Consider the following 22,984-nt stretch of genomic DNA (forward strand, 5'->3'; position numbering starts at 1 on the left):
TGTTTACTGGCAGTGATTACGACGGGTGCGACAGCGACCAGCCAGTCTACCCCGGGTGTTCGGTCAGGACTGACTGTAACCAAGAAGTCTCGAGGTGGATGAATAGCCATTGCGAACTTTGTTTGGTACTGATGGACGGGTAGTCAGTAATGGGGTAGGTAAAATGTTTTTCATCTCAACAATCGTTTTCAGATCTGACTGCACATGTATATCTTATATTCAAGTCTGTGTATTACGTATTTGCGTTGAAACGTTTGGGTTAAATGAAAAGTATTAGGATACTGTGTCATTAATTATTTTTTTCTTGAACAGAATGGTTTTAATTGTCTTACATATTAGTGATGCCAGTGAAGGAACGCGTTACAATTCGGTTCAGAAACCCATGTGTGTCATAAGGGGCGACTGATGGCTTAGGGTCGAGAACTCGGGTTAAACCCGGGTTAAAATTCATATTCAGTAACCCATGCTTGTCCTAGGATTGACTAACGGGTTCGGGAGGTCAGGCTAGCTGACATGGATGACATATGTCATCGGTTGCCCATTGCGTAGATCGATGCCCATGGTCCTGACTCGACTATTACTTACAGACCGCCGTCATACAGCTGGAATATTGCTGAGTGCAGTATGGAATTCTAGAAGGAACATTGTCGCATTGTTGCGTTGTCGCCCCCTCACAAACAAGTAAAAAGAGGCAAAATTAACCGTAGCACAAAAATCCGACAATGCGACAAAGCGACATTTCATAAAAATGTCACAGTGTCACATCTGTAGTCTATAGGTTGTAATGCATGCTATTCTCAATATTTAACAAAGCGCTAAACGCAACCGCGCGTCATTTCATCAAAATGTCGCGTTTTGCAGGGTCGCACTGTCGTGTTTTGGTTAGTTACTGTTGAATTTCAACATAATGACTAACATGACCAATTATTTTCGATGCTATTGGCACGACAGAGATGCCGGGGTCGTAATCAGAACGCTAATAACTGCGCATGCATATGCATGGGCCGTGAAGGAGGAAAAAGTTTGATGGTTAAGAGTCGATGGTAATTAGTTCCACCACGGCCTCATGCCGATATCTATTTCATAATGCTCATTTAATCGCAATTTTTTCTGAAAATAAATATGAACGAAAAGGTCTCCGAAACGAAACGGGATTAAAATATCAGTCGATATCTGCACACGAATATCGCGTATGATATCGTCCGGGAAAATCGTAGCTGAGATACATAGCGTTCAGTATCTTAGCTAGGTCAATCCATGCCCCCATGTATTGTGAATCACGGCACGTCCACAATGGAGTAGATTTGAGCAGTAGACATCACAACCAGCGTTCGAAATGACCGCCGGTCTGGAGGCCTCAGCGCCGGTTTTTATTGTATCGGGCCGACAGTTTCAATGTGCGGGCCCTTGTGGTCGTGAGTAAATAATCTGTCAGTTATTTTTTCCGTTGACTTTAACCAAATGGGCCTGCAGATTTCATTCATTGCCTGTAGATGTTGAAGCCTTTTAGTAGCAGCAGGCCCTGATGGCCGGCTGGTAAATTAAACTATTGTGAACACTGTTCACAACACGTTACTGTGATGAAATACCTTGCTAATTTGCAAAGTTCAGTAAGCCATGAGTGAGTGAGTATTTCGTTTCTGGCACACCAAGGGTACGCCACTCTGCCAAGCGAATTCTTCGTTTCATATATATAATATCATTATAACAATCCTATTTCCTGAGCTTTTCCAAGCAGAATATCACGTTCAAAGCCTTTATGACATCGGCAACTTTTAGTCCAAATCGGAGAATGCGACCTTAGCTGTCCTCGAGGTGCCGGAGGGTTAAGTCATGTTACCATCTCATTCCACCTGGTATCCATCCACTGCTGGCTGAACAGAGGCACATTTCGGACACATTCGTCAGCCTATGGCAGAAACTCTCTTAGGAGAGAAACTGTTGAACATTGTTACTCATTCGAGGACTTGTGACCGGTGAAGTTCACGGGGTAGAATAGGTCTTCAGCAACCCATGCTTGCCATAACAGGCGACTATGCTTGTCGTAAGAAGCGACTAACGGGATCGGGTGGTCAGGCTCGCTGACTTGGTTGACATTTCAAATAAAGTAGAAAACGTTTCTACAAATATTTTTCAACAGATCCAAATGTTTTTGAACATCTTTGAAAATCTTCGGCCTATAAAACTTGTGGATAGTTCTCCTGTAAGGTAATATGTCCAGAAGATTCTCTACAAGGCAACTAAGCATTTGATATCTATAGAACTAGAATGTTTCGCACCATTACCACAATCACAGAGAACGAAGACAATGGACGTTCGTATGAAGACACATTATCATTGATGTTGTGAGTCTATCACAATGGGCTCTTGCATGCACCCGACACAGTGACATACATGTGAAGATCCATGTGCAATATTTTATTACCAGCAGGGGTAAACCAGTAGGCGCTCGTTTCAAACCACACATAATCCGTTACATGTGTGTGCATGTGAACGTACAAGCACATAGATAAGAATGCAGGCTTATCAAGTTCACTTACTTGCACCACAAACAAAGACGAACAAAACGCTTAAGGTTTTTACTCGTAAAATATTTTTCATTCAAACAGATGTTTTCCTTCTCCTTGACTTACTGTCTTCTTTTTACACCTAATACCTTCTATTGTATAATACGTCCCATGCTTCTAACATACACTCTATGTGAATACCGGGTAAGACACTATGCCGCGGTCCATACATCACGTACATGACTTCTAAATAAGCAAAATAGATTAAGTTCACAGATATACATCTATGCATGCTTTGAGTCGGGGACGTATATCAAAGAGGGTTTGGCGTAGCAAATATATAAGCTATAACCTTTGTTTTCTATACCTCTCTTGGACGGTACGTAACTCCAATCGTCGTAATTCCATGGTATATATTTTGATATCATGTGGTTTTTTTTTAGGTTAAGTCATTGTTCATTGAAACAGAATTTCTGTACGGATAGTAGACACCTGGGTTTCAAGGTGGATTAGAAATAAACAAATAACAAATATTTTTTCAATAGAGATTTGCTTCATACAACTAGATCTTCAGTGATTGCAGATTTGGTTTAAGCTTAGTTCCGCACGCTGATGGCCCAGGTACGCCTGCGAACATGATTTGGAGTACGTGATGCCCATTTCTGGTGCTCCACGGTCGTAATGGTCGGTCATATTGCTGAAAGCGACCACAGTCACTCAGATTCTTGCAAACATTATACAATAGACATTGTATGCAGTCACCATACTGCATCAAACCCGCCAATCAGCTCAACAGACACGCGCAAATACTTGGAAATAGAAGCACATGTTTTTTCATAACGTATTAGCAGGAAACAACAGTGTGTTCAAGCTTGAGTCGAGTGTGATGACAATACAGATAACGTACTGAGCCGCCAATGTGATTCATAACTATCTGAGTTGAATACATCTTGTATGTGACTTTGGTGACCTGCCCAGTCTGATAACCAGGATTCTTTATTCTTTTCATTACATCGTTGATAAATACTTTTAGAATTTACACCAGAAATGCTGTCAAACCGATCTTCCCATATCCTTAATACCTAAGTTAAGAGATATGTAAACAGTATGGCAACGCATGCTAGTTCCCTTGGATGACTTAATTCATAAAATATCGAATCTCTTACCTACTTTGTTATGTAAACTGTGGCGGGTGAAGGGTTCGATATTTTAAGCCTTTGGCATTTTTTTTCTTAAACACCAGTGGTGTGAAAAACAGTTGAGATAACTGCTATCAAATATATACTCTAGACCGGTTTACAGGCCTGTGATTGACTACTCCTCAATATTGAAATAAGGTCAGATTTCGGCGAACTACTTTTCCGGGTAGTCTTTGATGCGTTTTTCGTAGTTGAGTTGAGTTCAGCAGAGGTTTCGTCGCAATCCTAGGGTTTTTGAGAGTATGGTCTAAATCATCATCTAATCTGTACTATCAATATCACATTGACAATCTACGGGTATGGCTGTTTTTTCCTTGTTATAAGTAGTCGCTCATTGCTTCTGATCTTTATGCCGCGCAAGAAAACAGACACAATATGCATTTAATTCGAAAATGGTGCGAGTTTATGGTCTATACGAAACAACAATAAACTCCTACAATATACCATACTGCATTTATAATTAGATATTGATATAGATAATTACAGTCAGTAAGATTTATTCAGTAATTTATGTTTTCTCGATGACGAGCTCTCCTTCCACAAAAAATAATACTGAGTCTAAAATTCTAAACTCCTCTCCAAGGAGCGTTGGGTTAGCTTAGTGGTTAAGGCGTTTGCTCGTCACGCCGAAGATCCGGGTTCAGTTCCCCATATGGGTACAATGTGTGAAGCCCATTTCTGGTGTCCCGCGCCGTGATGTTGCTGGAATATTGCTAAAAGCGGCGTAAACCCATACTCCCTCACTCACAAAGTGAAAATACTTTATTCCGTTTTGTCAAAATATTTTAAGAGTGAGTGAAATTGGTTTGACGAACCTTTAAAAGGTAATTGAGTTATGTCACGTGTCAGCATGAGGTGGGGGTAATGTCGACTTTTAGAGAGTGAGTGAGTGAGTGAGTGAGTGCGTGAGTGAGTGTGGTTTTGATAACATTCCAGCAATATCACGGCGGGGAACACCACTAATGGGCTTAAAGCACCGATCCCGAATTCTAGCAAGTACATAGTGTGAGTGTCTTAAACGTGTACCACTATGTTGTAACTCACAGGCAACACACTGGTGGGGACAAACCTAGAAACACCTGTGAACATAGAATATCTTCGCCTTAGACTACCGAACCGCACTTGTTGTATGATTCGATTCACCAAAAGATCGTACTAATGTTTCGTTTGTACCCAGAGCGAGGAGATGGTTTCTATTGTGAAGATATAAAAACAACTCATCATGCTTCTTTCAGTTAAACATTTCATACTGAGGCACTGATTTCTGTCGTCTGTTTCCAGGGACGGAACTGAGGTTCCCTTTGTGTTTTCCTCCCCTCCATCAGTGCCAAGGGAGAGAGGGGGAGACATTCTGGTAAAGATCCAAGCGGTGAGCTCCACCAACCCATGTCTGCTTGTCAAGTCTTACAGGCTTTATTCAAAGTCATCGGTTCTTGATGTCAGGAAGAAGATCGAGACCGAGTTTAACCAGGTGTTTGAGAATGGTTTCGTCTTCCTTTGCAAGAACAGAGAGATTCTTACTTCAAGAGAAAAGGTTTTAAGTTTGAGCGACGTCCTACCAAAAGCTGGACTTGGAAAACCCACCAACCAGAGTTTCCAGTATCCAGCAGATGTGTCGTACAAAGACGTAAGTTGAGACCATTATCATCTTAGCCCCAAATCTATCACTCCCGAGTACTACCATTGACATTAGCGAAGGGGATACACATTCAAGAAACGGAGAGACGTGTGCTGTAGACATTTCAAAATGTCCACAAAAGGACAGGTCATCTGGCAAATCATTTTACAATATTTTCAGTTCCTCTACAGAATGCATATGATCCTGATCACAAACTCGATATAAGTGGATTGCAATTGAAATTTGACCATCAGATTGAATCTTGATTCTTAAGCTGGAGTGGGGAGGGGGATGGAGTGGTTGGGGGGCTTCGCGCGCGCGCGCGCGCGTGCGTGCGTGCGTGAGTGTGTGTATGTATGTGTGTTTTGTTAATTATCCGTTGTGTCACACTTATCGTAAAAGGCAACTAACGGGACGAGTGGTGAGGCTGGCTGACTTGGTTGACACATGTCATCGGTTCCCAGGTGCGCAGATCGATGCTCATGCTGGTGGTCAGTGGATTGTCTGATCAAGACTCGATTATTTAGAGACCGCCGCCATATAGCTGGAATATTACTGAGTGCAGCATAAAACTAAACTCACCCACTCACTTGACACGATCGTGAATACTGGCATCCGGCGACCTGTTTTCCCACAGTTGAGGGGTAGCCAGTGAACCAGAAGGAGATATTAACGTAGAGCTGCTCTGCCTGTTTGGAACTTGCTGAATACATCCTCGCGTAGTGCTAACGACATCATCTTTACCTAACAGATAGCGTTTGAAAGGGACGGGCGTCGTTACCTGGTGACGTGTGTTGGACTGCTGTTCCTGTTTGATGCCAGTGGAGTGAGTCACTGGAACCTTGATGGCCTCCGACAGAAGTTGGACGCACGGAGTATGTTTGGCTTCTCATTCATACCAACAGATATCACATCAGCTCGTCCTGACGGCAATGGTAAGTTGTTGAAAACTAATGCCGGATCCACAGGCAACTTAAGCAATATTCATATATTCCTCATTTGCACATCCAAAAAAGGTCCAACTGCCAAAATGGTTTCGATTCGTTGAACTTAGTTTAAACATCAAATGTTGTTTCAGGATCCATTGTTGACGAACTCAGCCAGTTTGCTGCGGTCGCAAAGTTGGAGGTTAAGGAAGCACCAATAGATCCCAAAGCTGAAGCCAACGCTGCACTGATTGATTATGCTATCTACAAAGAAAAGATAGAGAGGTTACTGCAAAACAAAGGGAGAATATTGACAGAGGAGATGCTGATAGATAAACGTATGGCGACACCCCTTCACTATGCAGCACAAGGGGGACATCTTAACATGTGCCAGTTTCTCTGCATGCGTTTGGATAAGTATAAACTAATGTATGAAAAGGACATTAATGGACGAACACCACTCCACTGTGCTCTCACTCAACATGGAGTCACCTCCAACAAGGGACATCTGAAAGTTGCTGCATATCTTCTGTCATTCCAACCGGATCTCGACTCCCCTGACGTGAATGGGATGAGTTGCTACTGCATGATCCTTAGTCTGAAGAAGGAAGACACCGTCTACTTAATGAAACAGCTTGATCCAGACATCCTTGATGAGAAATTGGTGCTCCATTTCACATGCTGTGCTCTACAGTATCGGGAGCTAAACCATGCTCTCAGATTTTCCAAGGTGGTGAGGACGGTTGAACCAACGTTCTTGCGACCACCTCTTCATCTTGCTGCAGAGTTTGGCAACCTCGAAATTGTCAAGCGGCTTATAAATGGTGGTCACAGTGTTCTAGATAGAGATCCCAATGGTGATCTGCCCTTCCACTATGCTTGCCAACACAATAAGTTAGAGTTTGTGAAACATCTCATAGACAAGAAAATGACGAGCAAGGATGTTTCCAAAGGAATACGACTGGCACTTAACAGCAGAAACTTTGGAGTACTCGGACGCATTGCAGAGATGAGTGTGGATATAGATCTTGATCAAGAGACTTCCCAGACACTTTTGATTGAAGCACAGAAGAACCTCAAGACATATGGTCTGTCTATCCTCAAGTGTTTCAAGAGAGATCCGGACACACTTTCCCCATTTGTAGGCCAAGCTGCATATTTGGGTCTTACAGACCTGTTGGAGTATTTGCTGAACTTATGTCCTCCTGACGCTACTGACATTATGAAGAGGACAGCCTTGCATGATGCTGTCCAGGGTTGCACTGATAAAGGGGGCGATGCAAAAAGGGACAAGAAAAACAAGAAGTGTCTTCAAGCATTTAAGCTACTTGTAAATAGGACCAAAACCATAAATGTTGGTGACTGGAGAAATTCAACCCCCCTCCACTACGCCTGCATGGATGGCAATCTGGAATTTGTCAAGTTTATGCTTTCCCAGGAGGATCTGAGTTTTGCGTCAACAAAAGACGCAATGGGTCGGACTGCTTTGTTGATTGCAGCTCATTATAAGAAGGGTAGAAAGGTCCTGGATTATATGATAAACCACCATCTGGAACACTTGGATCCTTACGCCATGGATGCGTATGGGAAGAACATACTGCATTATGTAGGATACATGAATTACGGGCTGGTTGAGGTACTTTTGAAGAAAATGAAGAAACTTCCAAACACATCCACTGGCCCGTACTTAATTCAGAACGGCTTCCCATCAAGACCACATGAAAAGCTGTCTCGAGATATACCACGTAACCAAACAAATTTGGAAGCATTGGGCAATGGAAAGTTAAAATGTCGTTTTTGTGAGGTGATATTTAAAGATAGCGGGTGAGTGTCTTACGGATTTAGTTTGATTCTGACATGGGGAAGTTTAGAAAACAGCTGCATTTGTTTTGCGAAACATTTGATACCTCCTGGCATCATCAATTATCCTACTTGTTAGTGGTTCACTGACACATGCTAATAATATTGTCACCATCGTATACTGGCTAGACAAATGATCATTTAAAGGTTTTTGCTACCTTTATCATTATTATTTATGTTACTATAGGTTACAATGTTTTGCTGATTGTCCAAGATCAGCATATTCATATCCAAATAATTTGTAAGTTTGTTTCTTTTTCCAGAGACCACTTCTGTGACGTAATCTTCCAATCAGTGCCACCAAGCGCGGGTCCTTCAGCACTTGAAACACTCATTATTATGAATAAACCCGAAACGTTGAAGAAACTAGTAACAGAAATGCCGAACCTGTTGGATGGTGAAGATGGTGTGAAGGCTAGGTTCTGTGCAGTCAGGCTGTGGAGACTCAAGTGTGCTGATGTATTGATCTCCAGTCTGCGAGATGAACTTCAGTATCTTGACAAATATCTCTTGGCCGCTCTGGAGATGAAGCCTACTTTGTTGTGGCGCGAGCACACACATCAAAACGAGAAAACATGCCTTTTATCATCAAGGACAAAACCAAGCACTGAAGAACTGACAAGACAATATGATATGGTTGACTTTCTTTTGAAACTAAAAGCAAATCCAAATTACCTGCCACCTCAACGTGGATATAGATTTGGGTCGAAAACCAAGTCATCACATGTGAAAAATGCTGACATTCCTTCATCTTTGAGAAGGTTCTGTACTGCCCTGGAAAGAGCCATCATTATTGGTAATGGGAAAATAGTGGATCTGCTAATGGCAAGCCCATGGACAAGTACCATGGAATCGTTTGCAGTTCATCTTGCTGCTAAGTCTGGAAATGTTGAACTGTTACAGAAACTGTTGCAACTGTACGAAAAGGAGAAAAAAAGATTTGGCGACCCTGATACTCAGCTTTCGTTTGTCAGCATGTTACCAAATGGAATCTTTGGAGCAGCATGTGTTTCGGGAAGGCCCTCCTTTGGATTATTTAAGACCATTAAAGACACTGCACCTAATTTGTTGAAGGGAACAAAGTTAATGACGGCAAAATTGTTGGGCAGTTTCAGACCAGCAATGCTTGAAATACTCAAGATTCATGACCACCTTCCTCTGGTTCTCTTCATACAGAAATGGCATCGACATCTTAAACCTGAAGAAAAGGAGGCCATTGTTTGTTTCATCCTACAACATGGATCATACCCAGTGGAAATGAGGGTGAAGAAGACGTCATTTAAACATCCGGCTTGTGAGCTCTTCAGAGCTGCCATGGCGAAACGAATGTGGAAAGTTATTGCACTACTACTGAAACGATCAGGATCAACTATACTGAAATGTCAGCTGGGCTTAAATGAGAACAAAATGCGATGTTATGAAGACTTAATCAAATACGGAAACAACCTTACAATCCTGTGGACTCTTCCTTGCAAGTCCCCTGTAGAGATACTGAGCATGTACACCAATGCTTACCTGAAAGCTATAGCAAGAGCAGACCAGCTTATGAAGGAAGAACTGTTAACAAGATGGTCGCTCTGGCCTGATAGCAGTGATGACGATACTACAGACGACAAAATGGAGATCTGTTATGAAGAGTTAGTTTATCAGTTGTGGTGGAGAGCAGATTCTTCGTACATATTTCTGTTTCCTCAGCCCAAACACCAGACATTACCTTCATTCCTAAGGGATCAGATAATGCCAGATGTTTCTGAATTTGAAACTTTATCTTTGGCACACTTGAGAACTGTAGGAAATAAAATGCACTTGAATGCATCCGTGCTGAAAGAACTCATCCAACTTCGGACACTTGGATTGTTTCAAAGTAGAAATGTCCACAGTGCATTATTGGAAGAAAGGTTGATACACCTCTTACAACGTCTTCAGCCACATCATATTTCAGCCCTGCACCTGGCTGTGTGGTATGGGGAGTATGAACTTGCAAAGCACATCATGAAAGGTAATAGTGACACTGAACTTTCTCATACAGACATGACGAAGGCACTTAATCTTGCTGCCTGGAAAGGTGACACGAAGATGATACAACTTCTTACTAAACATGGAGCAGTGCCAACAACACTGACTGTTCTATGTACATGTCTTGGTGAGTGTTGTGTTAATAATTTCACTATCCCCAATATCACCTTCGGTATTCAAGTTTACTGAGGAACGGAATTTTACACCACCTTCGAGCAATATTACAATGGTAACAATAGAAATGGGCCACACGTTGTTGGGATTCGAGTTTCAGGTTTCAGTGTCTCATTTGAACGCGTTAACCACAAGATTATTCCACCTATTCCAGTTTAGTATAAGCTCCAACAGCCAATGAAATCACAAGAGGCGACTACCGGTCTGTCAGGTATATACACTCCAAACTTAATTGTAACAGAGTCTGCCGTCGCTTATCTGCAATGATACTAGCTTCTTATAAGGTACCACAAAAATGTTAATATTCTGTAGTTCATGATTTGTTCATATTCTATAATGGCAGTATCTCAGCAGAAAATTCCGTCAAATAGTCATCTCTTGTAAATTCTGGTTTTACACTTTACATCCAATAAGGTTTAGAGGATGGCCGGGCTTTACACAGCATAGACCGAGATGATTACAATCCAATGCCAACATACTTGAGGAAGCAAAGTCAGCATAGGGAACTGGGACATACATCCAAACAAGATGAACAAGAAGAAAAAAAGAAGCTTGGACAACTGAAATACATTTGTGAAAGGTATCTGACATTGAAAAATATTGAGATAATGATAAATATTAAAATATTGTATCATCAACTGATCTCCTTAATATCCTTCAGAGTTTGTTTTTGTTTATTTTTTTTGTTTGTTCAGTGTTGTTCACTAATGAAAACATACGTATGTTTTCAGAATACATATGAAAGCTGTCCCTCCCGGATATCATGAAGCACTGCAGGTAGCAGCAATGAACCACAACTGGACACTGGTTGACTACCTCCTGGACCGGGGTGGGGCAGTTTTAGAGCTGCCTGATTTTGCTGATAGCTCTACAGATGAATCTGAAACGGACATTGATTCTAAAGATCGATATTCTGATGCAGTCAAAGCCACCTGGTGAGAAGTCACACAAACTATTTATTTAGTTATGAAATACTAATCACTCTTCCAAAGACAGTGCCAATATTCTGTAGTTCTTATCAGTAACATAGAAGTCAAAGCATATCCAAATTTGACATTGTTAACATCAAAAGAAATGTTTGATATCATCTTAAGTGTACTACTTTTCAATAATTTTAACCGAAATTGAAATGGATTATTACTATTATTGGTAATGTTTCCGTGATATGTTTGGGTAACAGTCGGTTTTCACTCGTAGTGAACTATATATACAATCCCGACACTGAAGCAGACCTTCTGAAAAAAGAAGATTCCAACTATATTATGAGCATATGTTTAGGAATCACCATCTCATTCACAATGTCAGTGTACGAGGAAGTCGTAAAAGTTAAGTAAACCGAAGGAAGAGTTATGTTCAATCTCCATCAAAAAGTGATTTTGCAAGGGCGTACATGTAAAGCTGGGTGTATCCTGTCCTATCAATGAAAAGACAAATCACTTCTTCTTCATCAAACACGCGAAAATAACAGCTATAACATCCCAAACAAACGATAATTAGAAAAAAGACATAATGAATTAAAAATAGGAAATTGAACTCGGCGTAATGTTTGTCACGTAACATAAAACATATTGAAAGCTTTTGAGCAAGTCATGTGGCTCTCATTCACAATGTCAGTGTACGAGGAAGTCGTAAAAGTTAAGTAAACCGAAGGAAGAGTTATGTTATTAGTATACTTTCTTTTTAAAGAGGAAAACAATGATTTAGTTTATGTGTGTACTGCATTGGACATATATTACCCAAACTTTAAAGAATGTAACCCGAGTGGAATAGTCCTTAGGTTCCTTGTCACTTTAGCTAGCTGTGAGGTAATGGAATATGTTTTCGCATGCTCGTATTCAACATTTTTATAGTTATTTTTATCTGTTCCAGTATTGGGTTGAAGGAAATTCTCTCGACGGGTCCTGTAGACCTAGCACTAACGGCTCTTAAGAGCATTCAAGAAGTGGCCTGGGATGAACTATCTCTGAAACTGTGCATCATTGCAGCAGCAAAATCAGGGAATGTTCGTGTTGTTGAATACATCCTGAAGGAAATATTATTTAAAGTACCTTCAAAACCTGGAAAAACCAACGATGTTTATCCCATGTATGTTGAAGTGATTTCTCATCTCGCCAAAACTAATGACATTACCAATGTCAGACTGATACTACAGTACTTGAAAGCTGCAAATGTTGACCCATTGGAAAGCAAAGATCCCAACCAATTTCACGCAAGCGTTGGTTTAAAGCATGCAATGATAAACAAACACTGGGAACTCGCAGAACTGTTGCTTCTGAATGGATCTTCTCCAGGTTTACATGATGTTGTACCTGATCTGGATACGAAAAGGACACACCATCCATTGCCTGAAAGGACGGTTAGAGCCGCAACCAAGCTCTTTGGTGGCTTTAAGAACAATTCAAGAGGTGTTGCAATTGCACTCGGATCTAAAAGTAGTTTGTTCCTGAATCCAGATTCAAATTTACGGAAAAGGGTATCACCAAACTCTCACACTGAACAACCAAAGTCGTTTCGGAAGGAAGAGCCCATCCATGATGCGATGTTTAAAAGAGTCAAATACCTGCTAGGCTTATCAAAGATTGGAAAATCTTTGGGTGGAACAATCTTCCATGCAGCTGCCATTGTAGGTGATACATGCTTGATGTCAGAAATAACAGCACAGCCCATGTTTAAATACATGATGAAGCAAGTTGAATGTATATCACCAGTTGTATTGGCAATCGGAAATCAGGACACCAAGGCAGTGCAGTTGTGCTTGAAATACCCTCAACTCATATCAGATCCAGTGATAGTTGCCGAAAGAGCAAGTGAAGCAATTATTTCCTTGGTGCCAGGTATTGACACTGTCATAGAAAAACTAAGGAGAAGGAAAGTGGTGGAAAGGAACGAAGAGCTGAAGAAAAGAGTATGTTTATTGTATGAATCTCTGAGATCTTATTACCTTCAGGGAATACAGATGCAACATTTCTTACATACATCACAGTGCTCCCTTGAAGAGCTGGGAAATTATGTTTTGGACATTCTTTTCTTGTCTAAGAAAGAACAGATCTCAGAGGTTGTGTTGACAGGCTTGGCATTGCTAAGCAAACCTAGCCTGTTTGGTAGGTTACAGGGAAGACTGAATTCATTCCACAGGAAGGCAGATCTTGCATCGAAGCCAATCATGGAAGGTTGGACAACTGCTGACTTGATCTGTTTTTCAAGTACTGACAAGGAACCAAGTGATGTATATGAATGCCTAAAACATGTACTGGGAATGAAAACACTGCAGTTGGGAGAAGATGCACAAGAATTGTCAGTTATGAAGCAGATTATCACTTATGCCTTGCTGTATAATGTTGCCATTATCAAGCCAATGGTGAAGGAATTAATGGCGTGTACTTCTCAATCTGTGGCAAAAACTGACTATTTTGTTGAATTTCTGAAGTTGGTAATTCAGCCATCAAAGACCAAACATGGTGAAAGTGTTCTCCATTGCTTGGCAAGATCTGGTGACATTGATTCCATATACTGGATTTTGGAACATCTAAAAAAATGTGGAATTGAGGGTCACAACCTACGAGATGCGTCTGGTTCAAGTCCTCTGTGGTATGCATTATCTCACAAGCATTGGAAACTCGCAGAACTGCTGCTGATGAATGGGGTTTCACCTACTCTAATAAAGGCAGTTCCAGATTTTGAAATACAGAAGACATGTTATGCAGCACCTGAAGGACCTTCATTGATGACACGTGTCAGGCAGTATCCTGGTTTACGCAACAAATCAAGTGGGGTTGCATTGGCCTTTCAGTACAGAAGTGGGGTGTCCATGAAACCAGGTTTTGAGAGTCTTAAAGAAGAAGTAAGCTCAAAATCAAAAGATAATTCATTGTCAGTGACTGATGGCAATAAAAGTGTTTCTAGGATTCCTGAATTAGTACACAACAATTCAAAAGATGTTGCCCTGGCATTACAATCCACAAGTGCTGTGTTCCTGGCACCTGGTGTAAAGACGTTTACAGAAGATCTAGCCTCAAAACCAAAGGAATATCCACCATCAGAGACTGTCAAAAATGCAGTGTCAAAGAGAGTTCAATACCTTATGACCTTGTCAAACGTCGGAAGTGAGATTGGTGGAAATATCTTTCATGGAGCAGTGATTGCAGGTGACACAGCCTTAGTGAAAGACCTGACGAAACAGCCACTGTTTTCCAGCATGATGGATACAATGAAAGGTTTACCACCATTTGCTTTGGCTGTTTCAAATCTTGCCATTGAGACAATGAAACTTATTCAAACATCCTCAAAGCACATGCCAATGACCACAGTAGAGAAAGCATGTCAAGCAATTATCTCCTCGGTCCCAGGTGTTGATGGTGTGATAGATAAACTTAGAAAATGGAAGAAGGTTGAGAAAGACACATATGTAAAGGAAAAGATTTCTTCACTGCACAGTGGTATTCTATCCCATTATCTCAAAGGAAAACACATGAAAATGATTGTCTCAAAAGCACGATACCCTCTTGAAGAAATTGTCAAAGAAGTCATAGACGTTTTGCCTGTCTCTCATGACGTTAAGATACCAGACGTCATGCTTATAGCGTTAGCATTACTGTGCAATCCTGGTGTATTTGTTCATCTGAAAGGGAAAATTAAGAATGCATTTCAGAGACAATCAGACATTTGTTCAAGGATAGTCATCCATGGCTGTACACTAACTGACTTGATCATGCTTCTTCAGAGCAATAGAGATGAAGTATCCAAATCTTTGACTACCATGGCCATGATTGATACGCTTGTTGTTGACAATACCACCCTGGCTTTGGCAGTCAGAATGAATCATGTTTCATTTCTGAAAATTGTTGCAGAGAGTAACCTTCAAAGGTTCCCAGAAAAGATGCTATCCAAACCTTGGATTAGTGTTTTTAACCTGGCTGTATCTAAAGGAAACATTGACCTCCTTGGAATAATGTTGAAAGTCTTTGAGAAGAACAGCCCAAGTAATATCAGTCAGCTGTTGAATGAGGCGTTTAGTGTGGCATCATCAAAAGGTCATACTGACGCTTCCCAAGCCCTCCTAAACTTTGCTACAAACACAGGAACATCAAATGATATTGACACATATTCAGCAGCTATGAAAGCAGCCAGGAATGGAATGACGTCTGTATTGAAGACATTACTTGAACTGTGTCAGAAGAAACAACCCTTAAGTGATGACATGTTGTCAACTCTGTTAGAACTAACAGGTTTCAGTGGATCTGTGTCTGCATTCAGGGTTGTCCTGGAATTTGGTGATGAACCCTTGATTGAGAAGACTGCAACATTAGCTAAGTGCCTTCCAAGGGCTCTTATGAATTGTGCAAAAAAGGGGCATGGTGAATTTTTCGTCCACATGCTTGAAACATTGCCTGATGTAAGTCTGACAGAAGGAGATTCTCATGGAGCATCAATATTGCATTATGCCTGCAAATGTGACTCAAAGATAATGGTTAGGAAGATTTTAGAAAAGAATCTCAAGTTAGCAGAACGTGAAGACATTGGGAAGAAAACTCCATTGGACTTTGCAAGAGCAATGGGTCATGTGTCCCTTCTTAAGGACATATCGGAATCATTCAGACTGAAAACTACATTTAAATGGACCAAGGAAAACGTCCACTGTGGCTGGTTGAGATATCTATTAACAAAAAATAGTTCTGAACCTCTTTCCCCCACAAGCATCTTGTACCCAACACTATCTATTGGCAGGAAAACATGGACAATCGAGTATGCTTTGAGCCAAAGGAACGATGAAGTTGCGCTGGCAATGATATTTGCTGCTGAAGAAGATATTCTTGATGAAATGACACATAACTATGCAGAGGCACCCCTCATACACATTGCAGCTAAATATGGCTCATCAAAGATAATTGATACTCTGCTAACAAGACTGGAACAGGATCAGCAGACACTAAGGAATATATTGCTGAAGGAAATCAAAGGCAATATACCATTGGCTCTAGCAGTGCAACACAGACACAAGGAATGTGTAAGGCTATTGGTAGAACGACAAAACACAGTGGAATGGGTGTCAAAGAGCACAAGAGAGACTCTCTTTCATATGGCTGTTCTGGCAGGTGAAAAATCAGTTCTTGAAATTTTACGAGATAAATCGGATCCACAGAGCATCCATCTCAAAAACAACTTTGGTATGGAGGCTGGTCAGTACAGCATTGCTCTTGGTCATCCGCACATGACGTCACTTTTATTTGAACAAGGCTTTCCCACCAATTCTGAACATAGATCCCATAAGAAAACGGATTACACATGTCTAGACTGTCTCCTTGATAGATGTTTTGGCTGGTCTAAAGTATACCTCCATGAACAAATGACCAATGGTTCAAAGAGGAACATCTGGGAAAGAGGGAAAACAGCTGCAGGGTATGTCACAACCTCTGGCAATGTCAAATCCCACACACTTGAAACTTTATTACAATATGAACTTATTTCAAAAGACGATCGCATTGTGAAAAGTGCCCTTGCATGTATGGGATTTAGCGATGATGTTGATTTGGCAAGATTGTTCCTGCTGCTAAGCAAAGGAAGTGATCAAATATCAAACATTTCACTTTGTTTGACGAAAGGATGGGAAAGCACAGCAATTGCAATTCTTGAAGAAACTAAAGCGAAACTCGATCTTCCATCTGTTTTGGACTCAGCAATTGCAACTCACTCTGTTGATGTTGTAAAATTTATCCTGCAAAAATACCCTGATGTTATTAGCAAAGAGGTTGAGGGAATTACACCATTGCAGGCCACAGTTAGTCTCCAGATGTATGACCTATATGATGAAGTGATGTCATTAATGCATTTGACTGACACAGATCAAAGACACTTTGCAAATCTATCTGACATAAAAGTCTGTCTCCCACTTGTTGCTCGCTGGAAAACAGGGTTATCACACCCTGGAGATGAAACATGGATTCGGTCATTGGCTGACGAGAGACTAAGTGAAGCAAACTGTCTCGTGATGAATACCAAAAATCATGAGCTTAAAAAGAAAATAGAATCAACAGCCACTCTGGACACGATGCTCCCAGAAACGATCATTGGAAAATCATTGAAAGTTGACTTAGAGAGCTTCAGACATAACCAACCAGTTGGTGTGTCAGATTCCTGGCTAGTGACTGTAATAGCAAGTTATCTTACAACGTTGACATCAGTTTTGCAACAGGTACACAGTCTAGAAGAGGTGGACCAGATAGACATTATCTGTCTACCCAATGACACTGGATCACCCTTCAAGGAATTAGATGGCAGAACACTTGCAGATCACGTTGCACTTGAGAGACCTGACCAAGAGGATGGTGGAGAGCCGATCCTGTCTATACGTTCAAGTGAAAGAGTCCCAAATGATCTTCACAATGATGCTCATTTTAAGTTTCAAGTGGAAACAGACATAATTTCTAAAGCAGAAATATTGGTAAGTCAAACACCACTTCATGGGATCATTTTGAGACATTGGCGCATCAGACATTTATTCAAGTTTTTTCGTTGCATAATATTAAACCATCAAGTTCAATTTCACACTTTGGACATGTTTATCCTTTGAAAAGGGACTTTCCTGGAAATAGAGACAGGCTTGGATAGGTGACTACCGTTCAAATCATGATTTTAGAATGAATAATGTTTTAAGAAACGAACAGAGAGCAGTACTTAATATTCTTGTCTATATATCTCATGCTACGATGTGTGTCATGTTAATATAGGTAATTTTTTATAAGATATACTGTAAATTGTTCATGGCAAAACTATTCATAAGATGTACACATCACGTTGATAGGAAATCTTTAAATTTGAAATGTGCACTTTTTTAGGTGCAGGAGCTTGTTGGACACAGAGTGAAGATAGATGTGGATTGGGCGTCCTTTGATGAAGTTGATTCCGAGTCTAGATCAACTTGTTACAGTTTGCTGGCAGGAAGAGATCTCAACAGCGAACTGGGAGGCCTAGCTGACGTTCTGGAAAGATGCAAAGGCCTCTATGATGATATCATAGCTCTCCATGGAGATTCTGCCATTACTTGTATTCATGATTTATTAACGCCACTGCAAAAAATTGTTGTGACACTGTCGTCTACAGTACAAGTGCCAAGAAAGACCACACTCCTTCCATGTGAAGAATCAATGCCTTGGGTTTGCAGCTATAAGAATGATAGAATAGGGTTTGTGGTGCAGAACTTTCCTGTGTATAGTCGGCTCAAGGCATATCAGACCATATGTGTATATTCAGCAGGTGGTGTTTGCACGTTTTCACAAGATGCAGAGAAAAAAGGACAGGTATATTGCACAGATGTGTCTGTTGACTGGAAGTCGTTTTCCTCAATTGGAGATACGTCTATTCTGGCCTCGTTTGGGCGAAATGGATTACACATTGCCATCTCCCATCTGATTGTAGGATTGAAACGTTTGCTCTGGTATACAACTAAACCCCAAAAGCTTATCCTGAAGAATACAGCATCTTCATCTGAAGCCGATCTATTGATGGATGGTGAAGAGATCACACTTGCTCTGTGTGCATCCCAGTCTGAATCAGGATTGACTAGTGGACGGACTGATATTTACTGCAAATTGCAAAATATTGAAGCGAGACAGCAAATTCAGAAACAAATTAACACAGGCGGACTATTTGAAGGATTTTCCGAATTCTCTGGCCATGAACTTCATAGCTATGACATGACACCTGGATTTGTGGAGACAATAGCCAGTTCAAGACAAACTGCGGAGATTTACTTCAAATATAAGGTTGAATCTGAAATCATTCCTGAAGCTGAGAAGATGGTATGTATATACATACACTGATAGTTACTTAAAACAGTTGTTCTGTGAGGCATAGTAAAACGTAACATGCCAGAACAACTTAGGAAAGAAAACCACATTACTCATTCTTACTGTATAATATCTTCTATATATTTTCATAACATGTTTTGCTTTTACAGATTACTGGACTGGTCGGGCATGCAGTGAAGGTCAAAGTTGATTGGCCGTCTTTCAATGCCAAGTATTCAGACGAAGATATCACAGTCTGCAATATGCTTGCAGGGCGAGACCCAAACAATGAACTTGGAGGATTGGTGAATGTAATCAACAGATGTCTGGATCTTCAGGAAGACATCCTTAATCTACAGGGCGAAACTATGGTGGATTCAGTTAAAGATTTACTCACGCCCATGAGAGAAATTATCATCAAACACACCGACAATGTGACAAAAACAAACAAAACTATGTTTTGTTTAATTGATCAATCAATGCCATGGTACATACATTTCAAGGATGGATTTTTAACATTTGCAGCTGAGAGTTTTCCTTTGTACAACATTCTGAAGGCATGTCGCTCATTTAATGTCAACTTGAATGGGGGTGTGAAGGAACTTGAAAACAGTGTTGGGAACAGAAAACAAACGCTAGAAGTATCTGTGGACTGGAAATCATTTGGCAATGTCGGGGACACACATTCCTTGTCAACGCTTGGGCGGAATGGAATATGGTTAGAGATGCTACGTCTGGCTTCAGGAGTGAAATACCTTCTCACTTACAAATTCAGAGCAGGAAAAATACTCCTGAAAAATGCTCCAGTTTCATCTCAAGTAAGTCTTACAATCGAAGATGGTGTGTTAATGCTAACTGTGTATGCACAACGATCTCATAGTGGTGGTTGGACGACCACAGGTCTCGACACTTACGCCCAGTTGAAGGAAATGGAGGTGCAGCATATACTGACAAAAGGAACTGAAGACGGTATGGTGCCAAAGAAGGATCTGGTACTTCTGGCTGAAACATCAGGCTTCAGGTTTTTTATGCCTGTGGAGAAACGCAAATGGCTTGAAGAGATAGCTCGAAATGAAAGTCGACAGATGACAGATCCAGTAGTGTTACTAAAACATTATGCTGCAGAGTATTATACCAGATCACCGGTTGAAGAAATTGAGCAACAATTGGTGGGAGAGATTGGATTTGCTTTGAGTATGTGTCCAGGGGTATGGCCAGCACAACCAGAACCTAAAGCAGGACATCTTCGACAAGAACAAATGAAAGCTTTGAAAAACCAAGTTCAGCCAGGCTTATGGTGCTGGGTGACAACAGCTGAGCTGGGTAATGGTATTTCCTATGACACATTCTTAGTCAAAGTCAGAAGAGAAGGGTCATCTGAATACGATTTCAAACTGTTGCGGAAAAGTGATGCAAAATCATTACTTATCACCCAAGTCAGTGGTGTGTGGTACCATCAACCCTTTGATAAAATGAATGATCTGAAGACAATTGAAAGGCTTCAGTTGATCAGCTTTCTTGGTGTCTTATATCACATTACTGACCCATTACAAGTTCAGAAACTTCTCCAGAATATACCATCAAAGATAGAAAGGGGATTAGCCAAATCGGAAAATCAAGGACAAGAAGAAGGCACACTCTTCCTCCCGTTTGATTCATGGACTACACGTCCTCATATATGCAGGCCTCGTTGCCATGTGGTTTGCAACCATAGCACAGCTCTTCATACATGCTGGAAGACAGGATCAGAGATAGGTATCAATATTGTTATGAATACAATTGATTTAAAAGGATGTGGATTTAAACCTGCCACTATTGAACGGATTGCTATGGACGTAACTACTACACTTGATGACTATACTTCAGGTGTTACAATGACGACACACCAGAAACGAGGGCTTCTTTCGACCCAAGGGGTCATGATGATCGGTAGTACAGACATAATGGAACACCATAGCACCTGGACTGCTGAAGGGATGGCATGTGATGATGAACATTTCAGTATTTATCCTCTCTCAGAGAGTGATCTGTATTTGTGTTGTGACCCAGCTCTTGTAATGTCTGAAGAAACAAAAACAAAGAAAGACCAGAAGCCATTGACTGTCCGATTTGTATTCCCAAAAGTACTTCCCAAAGTGAAAGGCAATGCTGGTGACTCAAAGAGAACGTACGTGTCCCCAAGATTCTCAAATATACTTAACGTTGCTCTTGGACACAGACTTGTGTCAGAAAAAAGCAGACAACTTTCAAATATGATTGATGATTTGTCTGCAGCAAAACCAACAGTTACTTTCATAGAACCAACCCCAGATGATACATTTCTTTCATATGCCGAGACAGTTTTTCACAACCTTAACACAGCCTTCAGTCACTTTGCATCACGATCCAAAGGTTCAAAACAGAAGTTCCCGAAGATTCTGAATCATATTCGTGTTGTGGAGAAAACAAATGACTCAGATTCCAAAACTGTCAAATTTGACAAAAATCAGTTAACGATATTTGCTGTTCACAAAGGACAATTGACGTCCATAGCAGATATAATCATTGGCCTAGACAATACCATTGGCAAGGGTTTACTCTCATCTGAAAGCAATCTGGATAGCTCTCAGCTTGTAAAATTTACTGTTGAAGGATACCAAGGGTACATTCCTTCATGGGGTGCAGATTCCTTTCATGTGAGAGTGTCTGATTATCTTGGAGCTGTTGTCACTGACTCTCTTTTGAACAAGTTAGCAAGGAACAAATTGCTAAAGCTTACTCTCCCTCGGGGTGGATTAATGGAAAAACATCCCATTTTAGTTAAGCGGGTTTCAAAGGCGTCACAAACACCTCAAGATGATGTTCAAACTGGAGAGGATAAATTTGCTTCAAATTATATTCTTTCTATACGTTTGGATGGAAGAGATCGTCGCCTGCGAATTAAAACAGGAAAAGCATCCAGTCAAGTAACATTAGTTCAAAGGAACCCCACACTATTACTATTGCCAAGACATGAAAATATTTGCATGGGATCAAGGTCACGTGATACTGCATCACATGACAAGGAACGGTATGGAAAATGTGTAAGATATATTGACATTTCCGGGGTGGAATTCGAAGTTTCACACAAGGCCGCATTCAGAATGCCAATGGGCAATGTGACAGTTGGATATTCCAAAGGATTATATGCCTTCAGGATGCCAAATTCCAAACCACTGTTCATTCGAGCTAAATGTAAACTGTGCAAGTCATTTCTAGAACTACATGCCAAAACATGCAGAGCAAATGCCGGAGAGTACCTTCAAGTTTGCTATGAACCACATTCCAAAAAGTAGAGTAGAAAAGTATCAATTTTGCCATGTATGTCATATGACAGACAGAACTACTTGGCAACCTCTGTTTTTCTTGTGGCAGCCTACGTGGTTATATACTGTAATAAACAGTTTGGATGTTCGTTTTTAAGGATTTCTAACAGAACTTGATGAAACGCAGTCATGACCTAAACCTGTTATCTACAACTTTGATATTTATGTCGTTGATCACATCAATTATTTTAGTTTTGTACATTGATGTTTCAGTATTGTTGTTTACGGAATTTATTTGGGATTTTTCTAACCACCAGGTGGTTCCAGTTATATACATTGTTTTCACAAAACATTGCCATTTAATCCCTCTTCATGCTATTATATATGTAACTGTAGCGCTAAAGCAATTTACTGTGAGATATGCCTTGTTTCAATATTGTCACTGCAAACATAACTGATACAAATACAGTCTTTTGAATGTTGCTCTTATGTTGATAGATATATGAGGAGTTATAGATTTTAGATGGAAATGTAGAACTGAATATTGTTCAGTTCTTAGTTTACAAAATGAAGTAGACTTCTAGTCATTTCCTTTGATCAAAGCTATATAAAAGACG

General features: G+C 40.6%; 1 protein-coding gene across 1 annotated transcript; it reads left to right on the plus strand.

Moving 5' to 3' along the window:
• Positions 1–5: 5 nt before the first annotated feature.
• LOC137291619 (uncharacterized) lies at positions 6–22,397 on the plus strand. Its single transcript, XM_067823013.1, has 10 exons — positions 6–154; positions 4,988–5,333; positions 6,076–6,259; positions 6,403–8,074; positions 8,374–10,253; positions 10,715–10,880; positions 11,032–11,235; positions 12,170–17,738; positions 18,133–19,095; positions 19,254–22,397. The coding sequence occupies exons 1-10, from the start codon at positions 150–152 to the stop codon at positions 22,395–22,397; spliced, it is 14,133 nt and encodes a 4,710-aa protein (XP_067679114.1). The 5' UTR covers positions 6–149.
• Positions 22,398–22,984: the final 587 nt, after the last annotated feature.

Source organism: Haliotis asinina, chromosome 7 (genome assembly GCF_037392515.1).
Source record: "Haliotis asinina isolate JCU_RB_2024 chromosome 7, JCU_Hal_asi_v2, whole genome shotgun sequence".
Classification (NCBI taxonomy): Eukaryota; Metazoa; Mollusca; class Gastropoda; order Lepetellida; family Haliotidae; genus Haliotis; species Haliotis asinina.

Coding starts and splice junctions, on each gene's coding strand:
- LOC137291619 (XM_067823013.1), top strand. Junction 5,334..6,075: donor CAGATGTGTCGTACAAAGAC/GTAAGTTGAGAC, acceptor TTTACCTAACAG/ATAGCGTTTGAAAGGGACGG. Junction 8,075..8,373: donor GTGATATTTAAAGATAGCGG/GTGAGTGTCTTA, acceptor TTCTTTTTCCAG/AGACCACTTCTGTGACGTAA.